The 14541-nt window shown below is 60.7% G+C and overlaps 5 protein-coding genes across 5 annotated transcripts; all 5 read right to left on the bottom strand.

The window, feature by feature from the left end:
- Positions 1-603: 603 nt before the first annotated feature.
- On the bottom strand, positions 604-2145 carry LMJF_26_1070 (conserved hypothetical protein; the record flags this gene model as incomplete). Its single annotated transcript, XM_001684059.1, has 1 exon — positions 604-2145. The coding sequence occupies one exon, from the start codon at positions 2143-2145 to the stop codon at positions 604-606; it is 1542 nt and encodes a 513-aa protein (XP_001684111.1).
- Positions 2146-2953: 808 nt separating this feature from the next.
- LMJF_26_1060 (conserved hypothetical protein) lies at positions 2954-3946 on the bottom strand (the record flags this gene model as incomplete). The annotated part of the gene is made up of 1 exon (XM_001684058.1): positions 2954-3946. The coding sequence occupies one exon, from the start codon at positions 3944-3946 to the stop codon at positions 2954-2956; it is 993 nt and encodes a 330-aa protein (XP_001684110.1).
- A 1559-nt stretch (positions 3947-5505) lies between these two features.
- LMJF_26_1050 (conserved hypothetical protein) lies at positions 5506-5994 on the bottom strand (the record flags this gene model as incomplete). The annotated part of the gene is made up of 1 exon (XM_001684057.1): positions 5506-5994. One exon carries the CDS (start codon positions 5992-5994, stop codon positions 5506-5508), a length of 489 nt encoding a protein of 162 aa, XP_001684109.1.
- A 2424-nt stretch (positions 5995-8418) lies between these two features.
- LMJF_26_1040 (conserved hypothetical protein) lies at positions 8419-10068 on the bottom strand (the record flags this gene model as incomplete). Its single annotated transcript, XM_001684056.1, has 1 exon — positions 8419-10068. One exon carries the CDS (start codon positions 10066-10068, stop codon positions 8419-8421), a length of 1650 nt encoding a protein of 549 aa, XP_001684108.1.
- Positions 10069-11623: 1555 nt separating this feature from the next.
- Positions 11624-13963, bottom strand: LMJF_26_1030 (conserved hypothetical protein; the record flags this gene model as incomplete). The annotated part of the gene is made up of 1 exon (XM_001684055.1): positions 11624-13963. The coding sequence occupies one exon, from the start codon at positions 13961-13963 to the stop codon at positions 11624-11626; it is 2340 nt and encodes a 779-aa protein (XP_001684107.1).
- Positions 13964-14541: the final 578 nt, after the last annotated feature.

Here is a 14541-nt window from a genome sequence, read left to right as displayed (position 1 = left end):
GCGCACACCTACGCCAGTCCTAGCGGGCGAGGAAGAGGATGGGAGGGGGGGGGCACCGGAGGAAAAGAAGACGAAAGACTAGGGAGGAGGAGGGGGCATCAGGGAAGGATTCAGAGCAAGGAAAAGCAGTGGAGGCGAAGCGCATACGCACAGAGACGTACAGAGAGACAGGCGGGGTAGACCTACGCGCGCACCACAGAGCCGCATTCCACAGCAGCGGCAGCAGCAGCTGCACCACCACCACCACTGGCCTGCTATTTGCCTTCTTCGCGCCCCCTTCCGCCCTCCATCTGTCTCTCTGCGCACGCGGAGCGCTGCCGGGAGTCAAGTCTACACAAACTTGTGGACTGAGTGGAGAGGGTCAGGCGGAGAGCGCGGAGGGCGATATGGGACGATGGCAGTCGAGGAATGCAATCACGTTCGTTTCGGCGTCACTTCAAACCTGTCGACTCCATCATACGTCAAGGTGCTCTTGGATGGCTCCCACTCGGTCACACGTCCGCCTATGGGCGCGTGCCGCGCCGTGGTGGTAAACCGCGGTTGGCGACGTCACCCGCTCAGCACTGACGGGACACGCACACGCACAAACTCTCTCAGGCATCCTCACAGGGGCTTAGCGAAAGAGGATGGGTGGAGCGGTTGCAAAGTCTCGGCGGTGCGGCGGTCACTGACTCGACGCTGCATGTTGCACCAGATGTAGCGGGCGATGGCGCGCTCCTCTATCCGACTCAGGCGATCCGCTACCACAGCGGGGACAACGTGCACGTTGCGCCGTGTCGACTCCGGCACAAACGACGTCGCCCTACGGGCGTGGCGATTCTGCCCCTGCTCAGAAGCTGGAGGTGCTGCTGCAGACGCCGATCGACTGTCAGATGCGGAGTTGCTCAAAGAATCGTCGCCGTAGAGGTCGGCGACGCTGCGCACGTGCAGCCAGCTGTCCGACAACAGGAAGACCTGCGGTTCCAACGTGCACAGCAACTCTGGAGCAGCACGCGAGGACCCTACATGCGGCGAGGCGTCAGAAGATCCCCGCGGATCAAGGGCGTGAGGGCCCAAGCGCGTGATGCACTGCACCGTCTCTGCCAAGGTGTACAAGCCCCCCGTTGCGTAGGTGACCGTTTCAGTTCTTCGAGCGTCGACCATTGGCGCCACATCCGCCGCTAGTGAACTACACGCAGTCGCGTCCATGCACAACGTCACCTGTGCCCGCAAACCAATGAAAATGGGAACAACCCGGAACAGCTGCGGCGCGTAGTTGGCGCGAGCCAGCTCGCATACCTGCGCCGCGATGCGCTGCACGGACATGCCAACGGCAACCTTCTGCTGCGTTTGTACGTAGCAAACCAAAAAACAGGCAGAGTGGCGCCTGGAGAAGCCCGCTGCCCCGCTGCATGGGGGGCCGCTCCAGGCCCGCATGGCATCCTCCCACGTCGTGCACATTGTGTCCCAAATCTCTGCCATGTCAGCGCACACGTCCCGCAGCGGCATCTCTGCCGCGCCAAAGAACTTGTTCGAGTCGGACGCGCTCGAAAAGCGGGCGCTGAGAAGGCGGAACTGCAACCGGTCCGAGTGCTGTCCTTCTTGCAGCTCATAGCTCGAGAAAAGATCGGATGATAGGTTGCACGACAGCGGGGACGACGCGGTCGGCGGTGCTACGGGCGCGGGCCCTTCCGCCGTTGTGACGGACTTGCCTACCGGGCGTGACGCAGAAGACTGGACACCGATAAGACCGGGAGACTCTGCGGTGGGGCATGCTGCAGCCGACGTCGAAAGCGATGCTGCTGATTCGGATGGGGACGGGGCAGGAAAGAGGGTGACGAGCGGGACACGCTGCGCCTGCGTGCAAGACGCGCGCTGGAGGGCAAAGGACGCGCTCTGCAGTGGAACCGTGTCGTAAAGACAGCGACCACGGCTAAAGTAGCGCAGAAGACTTCTCTCCTTCTCCTCTGTGGTGCATGAGGTGCGGGGTGGGGCGACGGCACCGTGCATGTCACCCACAGTCATCGCTGGTGAGGGAGACGGCGGCGAGGAAAATGAGGATAGTTGTGAGCCGCCACGAGGATGAGAACGGAAGACGCCCTGCTTTCCAGACGGCTTCGGTGGTGATGCGTGTTTCTTGCTTGAAGGGGAAACCGCGGGGCTCATCTCCTTTTGCCGCCTGCGCTTGTGCGGCCGCGGCCGCGCACGCGAAAGCGGCGAGCGCGAGAAGGCCCTCCTAAGAGAGCTGACTGCGCCGTACGCGGAAGGGCCTCCTCGCGAGTAAAGGCACCGCCACGGCAGCGGCGGTGGCATTCGGTCACTTTGCCCGGTTGGGAGGGGAGGCGGGGGGGGGTCAGTGCGGCACAGGGCGTTGGTATGCGTGCGTGCGGTGACCGACCAGCACGGCGGGAGCGAGTCCCAAAGAGGTTTGAGGGAGAGAGGAGAGGAGAGGTGAATTTCGGATGCGCTGGCCTTACGGGGGAGGGGGTGACACAAGTGACGGAGGCTCCCGCGAGCGGGGCGGGGGATTCATGATCTATGCCGACCCTCTCGCCCTGCGCCCGCTAAAAAGAGAGGGTGGGGGTGGGGTGCGGGACCCCTCTCTAGAGCACATGCACTGATAAAAGACAGATGAAGCGCGTCCGCGGTGCACCTTACCGCAAGGTCTACGATCGACGAGCGCACACGTACACGCGTGCTGCACTCGAGCCACCAGCGCCACAAACGGTGCCTATCCGAGATTCAGGTGTTTACGCACATGTGCTTGCTCGCACACCAAGAGACGTGCAAGCACGACCAAAACACACTCGTGCCAGCAAAATAAGAGTGCCTTCATCCGCCAACACGAGTGGGCGCCCCCTCCTTTGGTGCCCACGGCCAACAGGATGCTCTTTAGTTCACGCAAGGACGTCGGCCGCACCAGCGGCTTAGGCACACCGGCAAGCACGCAAGTCGGTGGCGCATTACCTACTCTCTAGGCATCCTCCGGAAGTGCGCCCAGCTCTGCTCCTATCACAGGAGCATCGCTCTCGTCGGCGCCAAAGGCCATTTCTACCATTGTCGCCGTCACGCTCCCCTCTGCCGCCGGCTCGGTCGCCGGGGTCGGCTGCAGGTCCGCCTGGATGCTCAACGACGATGCGGCAGCCGCGGAAGATGGAGGCGGTGGCGGCGGCGGCGGCGCATCCTTGCCGTTGGCGTCGCGCTCGTGGATGTACCTCTCGAACGCGGCATCCGCACGCTCGCCGTAGCGCTGCCCTACGCGTCCACCACGACCACGCGCGCCGCCGCGGTGGTGGTGTGGGCGACGGATCCCGAGAACTTCGTCCATGTCCTTGCCTTCGGCCATCATTTCGTACTTGTCATGGCTCCACTTTCCATTGGCTGCGGAAGGGGAGACACCGTCCGTGGCAGCCAACCCCAACTCCTCTGCGCAGAGGTCCAACTCTGACGTGTTGCTCGCATCTTCTCTCCCGGTTGTCGAGTAACCGCTGCCGCGCCCAGCGCCCAGCAGCCCGGCACCCCCGCGGCCGCCGCGTCCCCACTGCCGCTGCGTGTCGCGCAGGAAACCGCGGCTGTGATCCCGGTGCTGCCCGTTGCCGCCACTGCTGCTGCCTGAAGCGAGAAGCACAACGCCGTGCTCCTTCGCCGGCTCCACGTGCAGCGTCGACCCTTCCACCTCTACGCCATCCATGCAGTAGACAGCCATGGATGCATCTGCCGGGTTGCGGTAAGTGCACAGGGCACTCCCAATGAAGCGGCCGGAGCGGTCGGTGAACATCTTGTACGACTCCAGGGGGCCGTAGACCTCAAACTCGGACTTCATCGCGCTCGCGCCGTCTCGCTCAATGCGCTCCAGCGGGATCTGCGTCACGTACACGCGGCAGGACTTGTCGATCACGATGCCTGTCGGCATCACGCCGCGGCTGCGGCTCTTGAAGTTGTCGAGTGGTGTGAAGGAGGCCATCATGCGTATCCGCGTGCCGGTACTCTTGTGCACGTTGCGTACGGTGGTGCCCTTGCGATGAGAGGGGGAAAGGGGGAGGGAAGCACGCGGGAGATAGCTCCTCGCACCCGCCGCCAGACGCACGCCTACGAAGGATGGACGAAGAAAATGTGTCAACGCGGAGAAGAGAACAGGGGAGGGGTCTGAGCACCCTGTGGCCTCGGTGGGTGGGTGGGTGGGTGGGGGATCAACAGAAGACCCCGAGCTGCGGGTTCGCCTAGGAGCTGTCTGGCAGCTAGGAGGAGTCCGCAACGTGCATGAGCACAAGCGAGTAAGAGAGGACAGGGAGGGAGGTGAGGATGGGGCCGTGCATAATGATGACCGCGGGTCATTCTTCAGGCGCGTGGACACGCGTAGACACAGGCGCGTGGCAAAGCATTCCTGCGGCTTCACGGATGATGAGGTGGGGTCGCTGAGGAGCATATAGAAGCACCCCGCCACTTGCAAGCACGGAGATCCCACGAGGGAGCGTGGAGGGGGAGAGGAGGGTCGTAGTCGCTGTGTGTTCATGAATTCATAGCGATACTATTATGGCCAGCAACGCATCTAGGTAAGGCACGCACGCACACGCATCACCATCGGCATCGCCAGCACAGGTCTCCGCCTGCTCCCGTCGGCGTTCGGTACCGCGACGCGGTTTAGGTGCAAACGTTGAATGGCTTTGCACACGACAGCAAAGCAAGCACACGCGATGTGGAGAAAAGAAAAGAACGACGGCGTGGTGCGCCTCTGCACATGCGAGCGCGATGGCGCGTCTCTGTCTCTCTCCCCCTCCCCCACCCCGCCACCTCCTCGCTTCACAAATAGAAGACACCTTCAGGTGTTGCGCACCCGCACTCGCCACTGCGTGCACACGTGCACGCACAAGAGCGTGTCAAAACAAGGACGAGCCAACGCGACTCATGTGCCAAGGAGGGAAAGCCAAGCACACACGAGGCAGCGGCAGGAAATACAGGAAGAAGAGGGAGGGGTACGCTTCGAGCACGCACACACACACACACACACACACACACATACGCATCCGCACAACAGCGGGCTGCGCGTAACACCGACAAGAGCAACAAGCAAACAGAGAGTCAAACGAAGTGAAGGTAGCCCCGCCGACACAGCCGTATCCGTCGTCCGTGCGCGAAGGCATAGCAGAGAGGAAAGGACAACAGAAGAAAGGGAGTCCGTGGGTCTGCGTCTGCGTGTCTGTGCGTGAGGCGAGGATAGGGGTTCAGTCAGAGAAAGAGTCGAGCGGCGAATGAAAGCATGTGAATTCATGCCAAAGATGGTTCAAGACAACGATGCATCTGTGACAACGCACAGAAACAGCAAGCGTGTGTGTGTGTGTGTGTGTGTGTGTGTGTGTGTGTTGGAGGAGGAAAGGCACAAGAGCAGCGCAGCCTGCGCACACGCACACGCATTGATGTGCTTGCCCATGCACTCGCCAGAAGACACTTATCCTCCCTCTCTTTGTGCATGGAAACAGCCGCTCATGGGGGGTGGTGGCCTTCCTCGCTCGTGTCGTGCGCGCATTCTCAGTGAGGCACCACTTTGGCGCCGTCAACGTACATGTTGCGGGTAGCACGAGGCATCTTGACCTTCAGCCCATCATGCACGCCGCGTTTCAGAGTCAGCTGACAGCCAAGACGTGACGTTGGCTCCGGGTAGAATGCCTGGTCAATCATGTCGTTCTCGTCGTCTGTAGGCTCCTGGAAGAGGTCCATGACCTTCTCCTCCAAGTAAACGTGGCAGGTGGAGCAGGCGCACGAGCCACCACATGCCCCTTCCATCGGTAGTCCTTGCTCGGCACACACATCCAGCAGCGTCTGGCCCTCGTAGCCCATCACCACCTTCTTCTCGCCATCAGGGAGAGTAAACTCCACCTCGACTGGCTTGTTACGGTCGCCCCCGTGGCCATGAAAGCGACGCGACTGTAGCAGCGACCCTCCCTGCACCGTCACCGAGGCAAGGCACAGCAGCGACGTGCAGCCCGTGAGGCGGCGTGTCATGCGACCATTACCCATGGTGGTAGGGGATGACAAGCGCACGAGAGCGCGATACATGTCTGTTGCTGCTCTTGTGCTACTCAGGATTCGTCCCGTAGGCACGGTTTAAGTCGGCCAACACGAGAGAAAGCAAGAGAGGAAGGAGAGAGGGGCAGGCCCACGCCGGATGCGAGTCCCCGCAATGCGCGACCAATCCAAAAGCGCGCCCGTTCCCTTGGCTAACCTTCTTCGTGGGTTGAGCAGAACGAATATCACTGCTGCACACGCGCACACACCATGCACGGCGTCCCCTTTTCCAAGGACGCTACCCTCTTCTGCAGCGGCAGCAGGGGAGAGGCACAGTTCGAAGAGGCGGTTTAAGCAAAACACGGCGAGGAAGGCACACCGAAAACACCGGTCACGTGCACAGACAGACGATATAGGCGGTCTTGCGTATTCGCGAGCGCGAGTATGCGTGTATGCGCGTGCAGATGATCCGGCGCCAACTGTGTGGGCTGTAGAAAATAGCTGCTCCTCTCAGAAAAAGTAGAGAAGTTAAGCGAGCGCGAAACGAGCGGAGAAGAGCCGATGGACGGACGGGCAAGGGTGACGGCGAAGACCCCCTCCCTCTCCCCCTGTTGGAGAGCGGCGTTGGACCCCTCACTTCCCCCCCCCTCTCTCTCTCTCTCGTAGACTCCACGAACGAGCAACTATACGCAAAGAAAGAGCGCACGCAGATGCGAGCAATGGTGATAGAATTACAGGAGGGAGAAAGAGAGGAGGGCGGTGCGGGGAGGGGGGGGAGGGGAGGGAGGCGGGCGGAGGGATGGAGCAGAGCAGCACCACGACGCCTTTGCACCTTTGCTTTCACTCTTGTATAAATATAGATGTATCGTCAGAGAAACCCCCGGCCTTGTTGATGGGGCGTAGGTCCGCAGTGCAGAGTCACACCGAGAGGAAAAGGAAGGAGGGGATGAAGAGGGCAGGAGGGGACCAAGAGAGGGAAATACGCCGCAATGTAAAAGTGGACTGGGAGATCAACGCCACAGGTTAGATCAGGTCTGGGGAGGGGGAAGGGGGGTTCGCCGTCGCTCCACCTTTTCTCTGGTGTGGTGTGTGTGTGTGTGTGTGTGTGTGTGTGTGTGTGTGTGTGTGTGTGTAACTCAATGCTGGCTTAACGGCAATGCGTTGCGAACAAGAAAGTAAGCAAAAGAGGAGGAAGGTATGATGGGCTTCATGTGATACGGGTGCTGGGGGGAATGAATGGAGGGAGTGTGCGAGTGAGTGAAGGCAGACAGGCAGGCAGAGATACACATACAGCGTCTCGGTGACGTTGTCTGCCCACCGCCTCCCTCTTTTCCTTGCGTGCTAGTGCGTTGCTTTGTTGGATATATCCGTTACTTCGTGGTAGCGGAGTGGGGTGAGGAGAGAAGAGATGAGGAGAGAAGAGGGGAGGCTGCGGTGGAAGGAACACCGACACACAAGCACGCATACAAATACTTGTCAGAGACAAGAAGATGAGGGCAGAGTGGATGTGCAAGCCTCTGCGGTCGCTTGTGTACGTGCGTCTGGCAAAGATGCGGCACAGTACGTCTGCATAACCACCATCTTTCTGGAGTGCCCGCGTCTTTCATAAACGAGGCGTCCAGTGACACCACAGCCTTTGGTTCGCCCTTCGAAGAGAGAGAGAGAGACATCAGCTAAGAGGTTCACAATGCCGGACGGACAGGCGGCACGCTTCGGACTCTTCAAGAGAAGGCAAGAAAAGGGGCTGATGTGTGACGGTGTTGGCGCCTCTGTGTGCCTCTCGCTTTCTCAGACTCCAGGGCGAACACATACACACGCAGGCTTAGGTGACAGTGGGTGCGCGCACAGCACAGCATCACAGCACCCCACCCCCTCTTCTTCTCCGTCTCTTTTATCTGCGCGCGTGCCTCGCTGCCCTCGAGCGTGCGCGAGCTTCCATGACACCGGGTGCAGTCACAAAGCGGGGAGCGTTGGACGAGAGAGAGAGGACGGGTGCGGTCACGAATCTCAAGGGAGTTTCACTCACCCAGAACCTCGTCCAGCGGGCGGCGCGGTGCGCAGTGGAGGCCTTCTTCGAGGTGCTTACATCTTCTCTCCGTCCTCCGGCCTCACTCACCCTCCTCTCTGCCGTAGCAGTCTGATTGATAGCTGCGCTGTTTTTTGCTATTCCTTGTTGGCGATTAGAAAAATTCGTCACTTTGCAAACCATCAACATCATCAACCCGCCCACATCGCTTCAACCATCCCTCACGCGACAAGGTGTTTGTGCCTGTGTGCGTGTCTGCCGTGGTGTTCCTGCATGGGTGCCAGATCGGAGAGAAGCGGGTTGACGGCCACGCACGCACCTCAGCTATGCATAACCTCGCAGTGGAGGGTATGCAGATACAGAAACATGCACACACCAAACACGAGGGCACAGGCACCTTAATCACAAGCCTAGTCAGAGAAGAGGCGCAGAGCTGTCGTCAGTCCCACCTCTACGTACAGAAAAGCAAGAAGTGCCGCGAGCGCCGCCACCGCCACGGCACACTCAAAGAGATACGACTTGGCCACAAACACCTGCATTGTTTCCTCGTAGGGGCCAAATAGGGTGATCCCGGGCGTACGCAGTTCCTGGTACGTCGCGACGGAGGATGCGGAGGTGAAAGTGGCCCGCTGCGCCGCTGCCGCCTGCGCACGCATGTGGTGCTCCACGGTAGCGGCGTACTGCCGCAGACCAGCACCGTTTTGCGCCACCGGCGAGCGCTGCGAGTCACTCGCGTAATGCAGCAGCCCCTGAATGTACGAGGCCGCGCCAGGCCACACCGTCGTCGCCCCCTCCACGGACGGAGCCGCCTCAGCGATGATGCGCACAATGGCTTCAACCAGGTCCGCGCGCTTCGCGAGCACTGCTGCATCCGCAGCTGTGGCCGGGGGACGGCGCAGATCACGGAAAAGTTGGTCGTTGTGGTGGACGCGGTGGGTTGAAAGCGTCATGGCGATCACCTGACGGCTAGCAAACGCTTCATGTTCAAATTCAAGGTCGTAATGCTGGTAGTTCGTCTTGGCAGACACGACCTTCAGCGAAATGCCGAGCAACTTTGCCGCTGCCTCGACCTGCTCCACGACCTGCTGGCCATGCTGCCGCTTCATGAGAACGTCCTGGACATGCAGATAAAGGTCCGGCGCGTCCTTGCTCGTCTCACGAGGCGGCAGCAGCTCATCGAGGCAGAGAACCGCCCTGAATTGATCGAGCTCCCTATCTGTGTGCTGCGATATCCACGACGTCGTTCCAGCGTAGTTGAAGCGCGACGTGCTGCCGAAAAGCACGGTGACCCCGTACGGGGCCACAGACTCCTGCCGAGCATAAGGTGTGGACGTCAGCCGGCGCCACAGCTCCATCGCGACCACAGCGCCGGAGGCGCCGCCGCTCGTCCGGCTCGCAGGGGACACGCCAAGGGAATCAAAGTGCGCCGTGACCAGGACCTGGGGTGCGGCGGCAGCGGAGGCGGCCTTACTGCGCGCCTGCTTTGGCTTGTGCACGTAATGACTCTCAATAGTGGCACTGGGCAGCGTCGAGTTCTCCACCAGCTCGCTCAGACGCCGCGTCTTGGCCACGGACAACACTACCCGCTCCGTTGCCCTGCGCTGCGCCGCGACGGACAGCAGCCGCAACAGCTCCTTCGAGGCCGTGCCGTTGGGCAGAAAGTAAACAGGGATGTTGGCGGCGGTGTTGCTGAAGAAGAACGAGAGTACGTCCTCGTTCGTCGTGTCCGTGTCGCACAGCTCCACGACGAGACCCTTCGCCGCCTTCGACAGCTCGGGCGCGGCGAGCTGCTGCAGAGCAAAGTTTGTGAGGTGCTCGGAGCACTGCACGTATACGGTGTAGCCGTGGTAGGACGCAGACGCCCCGGCCATATACCGCACTATCTCGCCGCGCAGCAGCACTGCACGGCTGCCGAAGAGTAACTCATCCCCGTCGCCCAGCTGGCGGTTGAACGTGATGGCGCGATCGACTCCCACCTCCAACACCGGGCCTGCCTGCACCATGTGCTCCAGGCAGACGCTGCTGAGGAGCAACACCGCGACGACGATACTGCGAAGCATGTCGGAGTGTGAGTGTGTGAAGAATAAACACGGATGAGAGCCGGCAACAGAGAGAGAAAGAGGAGTGGGGAGGGGAGACGACAAGGCACACAGCTTAGGTGCTGTTTTTCCTCGCCTAATATGCCCGAAGGCGCTGTGGGAAGGGAGGAGGAGTTGCCCAAGACAACGTCCTTCGTGCGCAGTGGGGATAGGGTGACAAAGGGAGAGAGGAGGAAGACACCGACACACGCACACGTACGCTGGAATGGGATTTGGGGGGAGGGGGGGGGGGTGAAACCACGATAGACTCGCAAACACGGTATGGTGGCGATAGTGAGAACGTTAACGAGGGAAACAGAGCAAGGAAGAGTCAGAGGGAGAGAGGGGAGGCCGAGCCGGAGTCCGACGCACAGCGGCGAGTGTGTGTGTTTGTGTGTGTGCGTGTGCTTGTGATTCTGTGAGCAAGCGGCTGGAGCGTTGGGTGCGATGGAAATGGCGTGCTTGAGCGTGAGCTGCCGAGCCGGCGATCTTTTCCCGTTGAGTGTGTAAGAGACACTTTTTCCCTTGTCGTCTCCCCTCCAGAACGACAGACGAAGTAGACCGGTGGAGGGGGAGGAGGGCAACGAGAGACGCAGGGATGCAGGCGAGGCTGAGCACAAGGAAGAGAGGAGGGAGGAGGGAGGAGGGGCCGCAGAGGATTGCCAGCAGCAGATGTTCGAGTCGTCCGGCGGCACAGTAGCATGAAACCACCCATGCACGCACGTGGCGAGCCGAAGGAGAAACGAGAAGTTCACAGACACACCCAAAGAGAAAGACGGCTGACACACTTTCTCTCACGCTCGCATTCAGCGACGACGCTGATTCGCTCGAGTCGGGGATCCTCTTTCCCTCTACAACTCGTCGCTTCCACCCTCCTTACTGGGATGCGGCGTTCGCCTTCTTCACCCTCACCCCCTTCCACACTTACACATCGAGCTTCTCTCTCTCCCCCCCCCGCTACCCACCACGGACCACGATGAGGGATCCCTACGTAGAAACAGAAAACGGGAAGCGGAGGGTTGGGGGTGCTGGCGAGCACTCAGAGAAGCGCTTGCGGGAACGGAAGGGAGGGGGACCCACAGTGCGCATTGCTATCCTGTGTCAGTGCAGCGTAGACATCGGTGCGTAAGTGAGTGACGACAAGCAAGTCGTGAAGAGGAAAAACAATAGAAATAAAAAGGACGGCAGCCAGCGGCGGCCAACAACGAAGCGATTCCATAAAGGCCATCGACTACTATGCAGTAAGAGCGACACGCACCCGCACGCGCGCACACTGGTCTTGGTACACAGCTTAAGTACGATAGTGGAAACGAAAGACGAGTCGGTGGTGGGGCGGAGAAAGTGTGTGTGTGTGTGTGTGTGTGTGTGTTGGGAGGGAGGGGGGGGGGCGAAGCGGTGATCAAGAGCACGTAAAGCACAAGACGCGTCAACACACCGACGTGCATGGGCATTTGCCGCTCGGCCCTCAGTTTTCTCCCTACACACACACACACACACACACGTTCGCGTGGCGCTCACCGAGCGGCGTAGTGGTTCATCACTCCTTCACCGCTTTCTCGGGCGCCTCATCCTTGTGCAGAGCTGCTGTGGCGCCGTCTGCAGATACCGGTGCTTCGCCGTCGCTGTCACCGGTCTGCAGCTCTTCTGGAATGTCCGGGAACTTGGGATTCTGAGGGTCGATGCGGACGAGGTACGCAGCGCCCTTGCTTGGCTGCTTCGAGATCTTTCCTTCCCCCATGAGCGGCTCCAGCATGTACGGATGCGGCGGAGATACGTTCGCGTAGCTCACCGTCTCTGCACTGCACAGCGCCAGGAGCTCTTCTTCGGGAATAGGCAGGTTGCCGTCCTTGGCTGGGTTCAGCTCCGTTGCCTCGTGGAAGTACCGCGACACGTGGAAACCGCACAGGAGCACATTGCAACCGTAGGTGGCAAAGTTAATGGCTTTCTGGTTCAGCATAGGGCACCGCGCCAGCGTGGGACTCACATAGTCAATGGCCATGTTGACAAGTCCGGCCTGCTTGCCGTGCTTGTGCTGGAACATGCGCTGGCGCATCCGCAGAAGATCGCTGATGAGCTGTTCGTACTGCTTCGCCCACTCCTTCAGGTCTGCGCTGGACGCCTCTTTGAAGCGCGTCATGGCACGCCGGAAGCGCGGCGTCATGTAATAGTTTGCCCAGTCTGTGAAGAAGAAGAGGTTTGTGAACTGCCGCTGCGCCGCCAAGTAGACGCTAGCCACGAAGAGATGCTCGAGCGGCGGCAGCGTGTCGGGACCCTTGTCGATCGTGTCTTTGATCTCCATTTCCTTCAGCACGCTGCGCTCGCACACCGTGAAGAAGTTCATGCGCAGCGCCTTGAGGTCCGCCTCCATGGGAAAGTTGTGGTAGCGCTCCGGCAGCTGCATCAGGTTTGGCGCCTCCAATGGGCTGTAGCCGAGGGCGGTGAGCCCCAGTGCCTTGCACAGCGTCGCCAGGGTGTGATTCGCGTCGTACGGCAGCGGACTGCTGATCGCCTGGTGCTGCGTAAGGTTGAAGGGGTACTGCACAAAGCGAAAGTGGTGGTCTGCGCCGCCGGCACGCTCTGCTAGGGCCATGAGGCGATAGAGGTTGATCGTGGCCGGCTCCTTCGGCGGCGTGCGGTACTTGTCCGGCACAAGCGCATCGGGTGGCATTTCCGGATAGTTGCGCGGCACCGGAGGAGCGAGATGAGGTGAGCAGACACCGTAGTACTGCAGTACGCCCTGCTTGACCTGACGCTCAAGATACACAAAGAGCTGGAGGATGTCGTCGTCGACGTGCTCGTCCGGTCGGCCGTCGAAGAGCGTGTGCATCCCCTCGAGCAGGAGGACGTCGATGCACTCCAGCCGCGTGTTGTAGGCAACATTGGTGAAGAAGGCGTCAAGCCAGTCCGGCGACAGCCCAGCAGCCGTCGTCCGGTCTACACGGCGCAGGTTCAGCCGCGCCAGCTGTGAGTCGTCCAGCTCGCTGATGCGGAAGCCAGATTTGAGGGATGTCGATGGCAGCGAGGAGGCCTTGTAGCGCTCAAAGATAGGGATGATTCGGTTGCGCACAGCCGCCGTGTTGGATGCCTCGACGCGCGTGATTTCGTCCTGGAAGCGGGGCTGCTTGATGAGGCCGCAGCGCGCTACCATTACAAAGCCGCTGCGGTCCAGCTCAAAGGCCTGTAAGGCCTCGTAAATGCCACGGGCGATGCTCTGATGTACCTCCGAGGCGGCTCCGTCGATTTCGAACACGTTGCAGCCCTTGATGATTTGAAGCTGCAGCGATTCCACCGCTTCGTTCACGTCGTTGACCATCTTGCACGTCGTGGAGCCCAACTTGGACAGATGCCAGCCAACCGGCTCCGAGCAGTGAAATCGCCAGTGCTCAAACACAGTCGATCGGTCTAGCGTGTACTTTGTGCCTTGCACCGACGCCCGACCGAGGATAGGCACAGCGCGGGACTCCCGTGCGTCTGCCTGCCCCTGCGGCCCCAGCATGCCGCGCATCGCCGACTCGGCACGATTACCGTAAATTCCGTTGATGCCGCTGGAGAAAGCGTCGCGGCCGAGGCCCTCGTTCTCCCTGCCCGCAGTCGCAGATGCATTGGGGTCGACTTTGATGTTAGACGGGAGCTGCTCCTCAATTGACTTGCGGCTAACCCAACGCGTTGGGTGGTGCACGGTGGCGCAGGAGGAGGAGGAGGACAGCGATGATGTAACGGTGCCCAAGGCACGCCGCAGACCGAGACGCGCATGTGTGCTCGAGGGAAGCGACGGCGAGCGTGTCCACGGCCGCAACAGCAACCAGAGCGCTTGGCCGTAGACAGCACTTGCAGACTCGCGGCACTGGCCGCAAGCCGCAGCACAGCCACGCAGCATCACGCACTGGAAACTGTGTTCTGATTCGAGCGCCAACGAGAGCCCGTGCGTGCGTGCGTGCAAGTGTATCGCTCTGCTTAGCCCTTCCTCTGGGGTTCCCTCAGCATACGCACCTACGGATTTCGGTGGGTGGGTGTATGCGTGTCCTTGGGCCTGTCCAAAAATGCAGACGACTGGAAAGACCTACCGAGACGAGCAGGGACAGTAGCGACGAGGCCGGGAGAGAGGAGGGGAGAGAAGGAAAGGGGATCGAGGAGGAGCACTCCCAACACTGATCCATCCATCCATACACGCACACACACACACACACACGCGCACGCACGCAACGAAGCGCCACCTCAACAGGGAGACACGCTGAAAAACGGAAAAGAGGAGAGGCGGTGAAGATGTGCAATGAGAAACGAGACGTGAGAGAACGACGTGGAACGCGTGCCGCCCGTGGCTGTGTAAGTGGGTAAGCACTGGTGTCTATGGGGGTGGCAGAGCGCCAAAGGGGGGGGGAGGGGAAGAAGTGGGAGGGAGGGGGAGGGGGTCCCGGTAGAATGAAGAAGAGTCGCCCCCCCTTTACTTTCGTTTTT

Source organism: Leishmania major, chromosome 26 (assembly GCF_000002725.2).
Source record: "Leishmania major strain Friedlin complete genome, chromosome 26".
Lineage (NCBI taxonomy): Eukaryota > Euglenozoa > Kinetoplastea > Trypanosomatida > Trypanosomatidae > Leishmania > Leishmania major.
The sequence above is the reverse complement of the archived record's forward strand: the minus strand, read 5'-3'. Positions and strand labels throughout refer to the sequence as shown.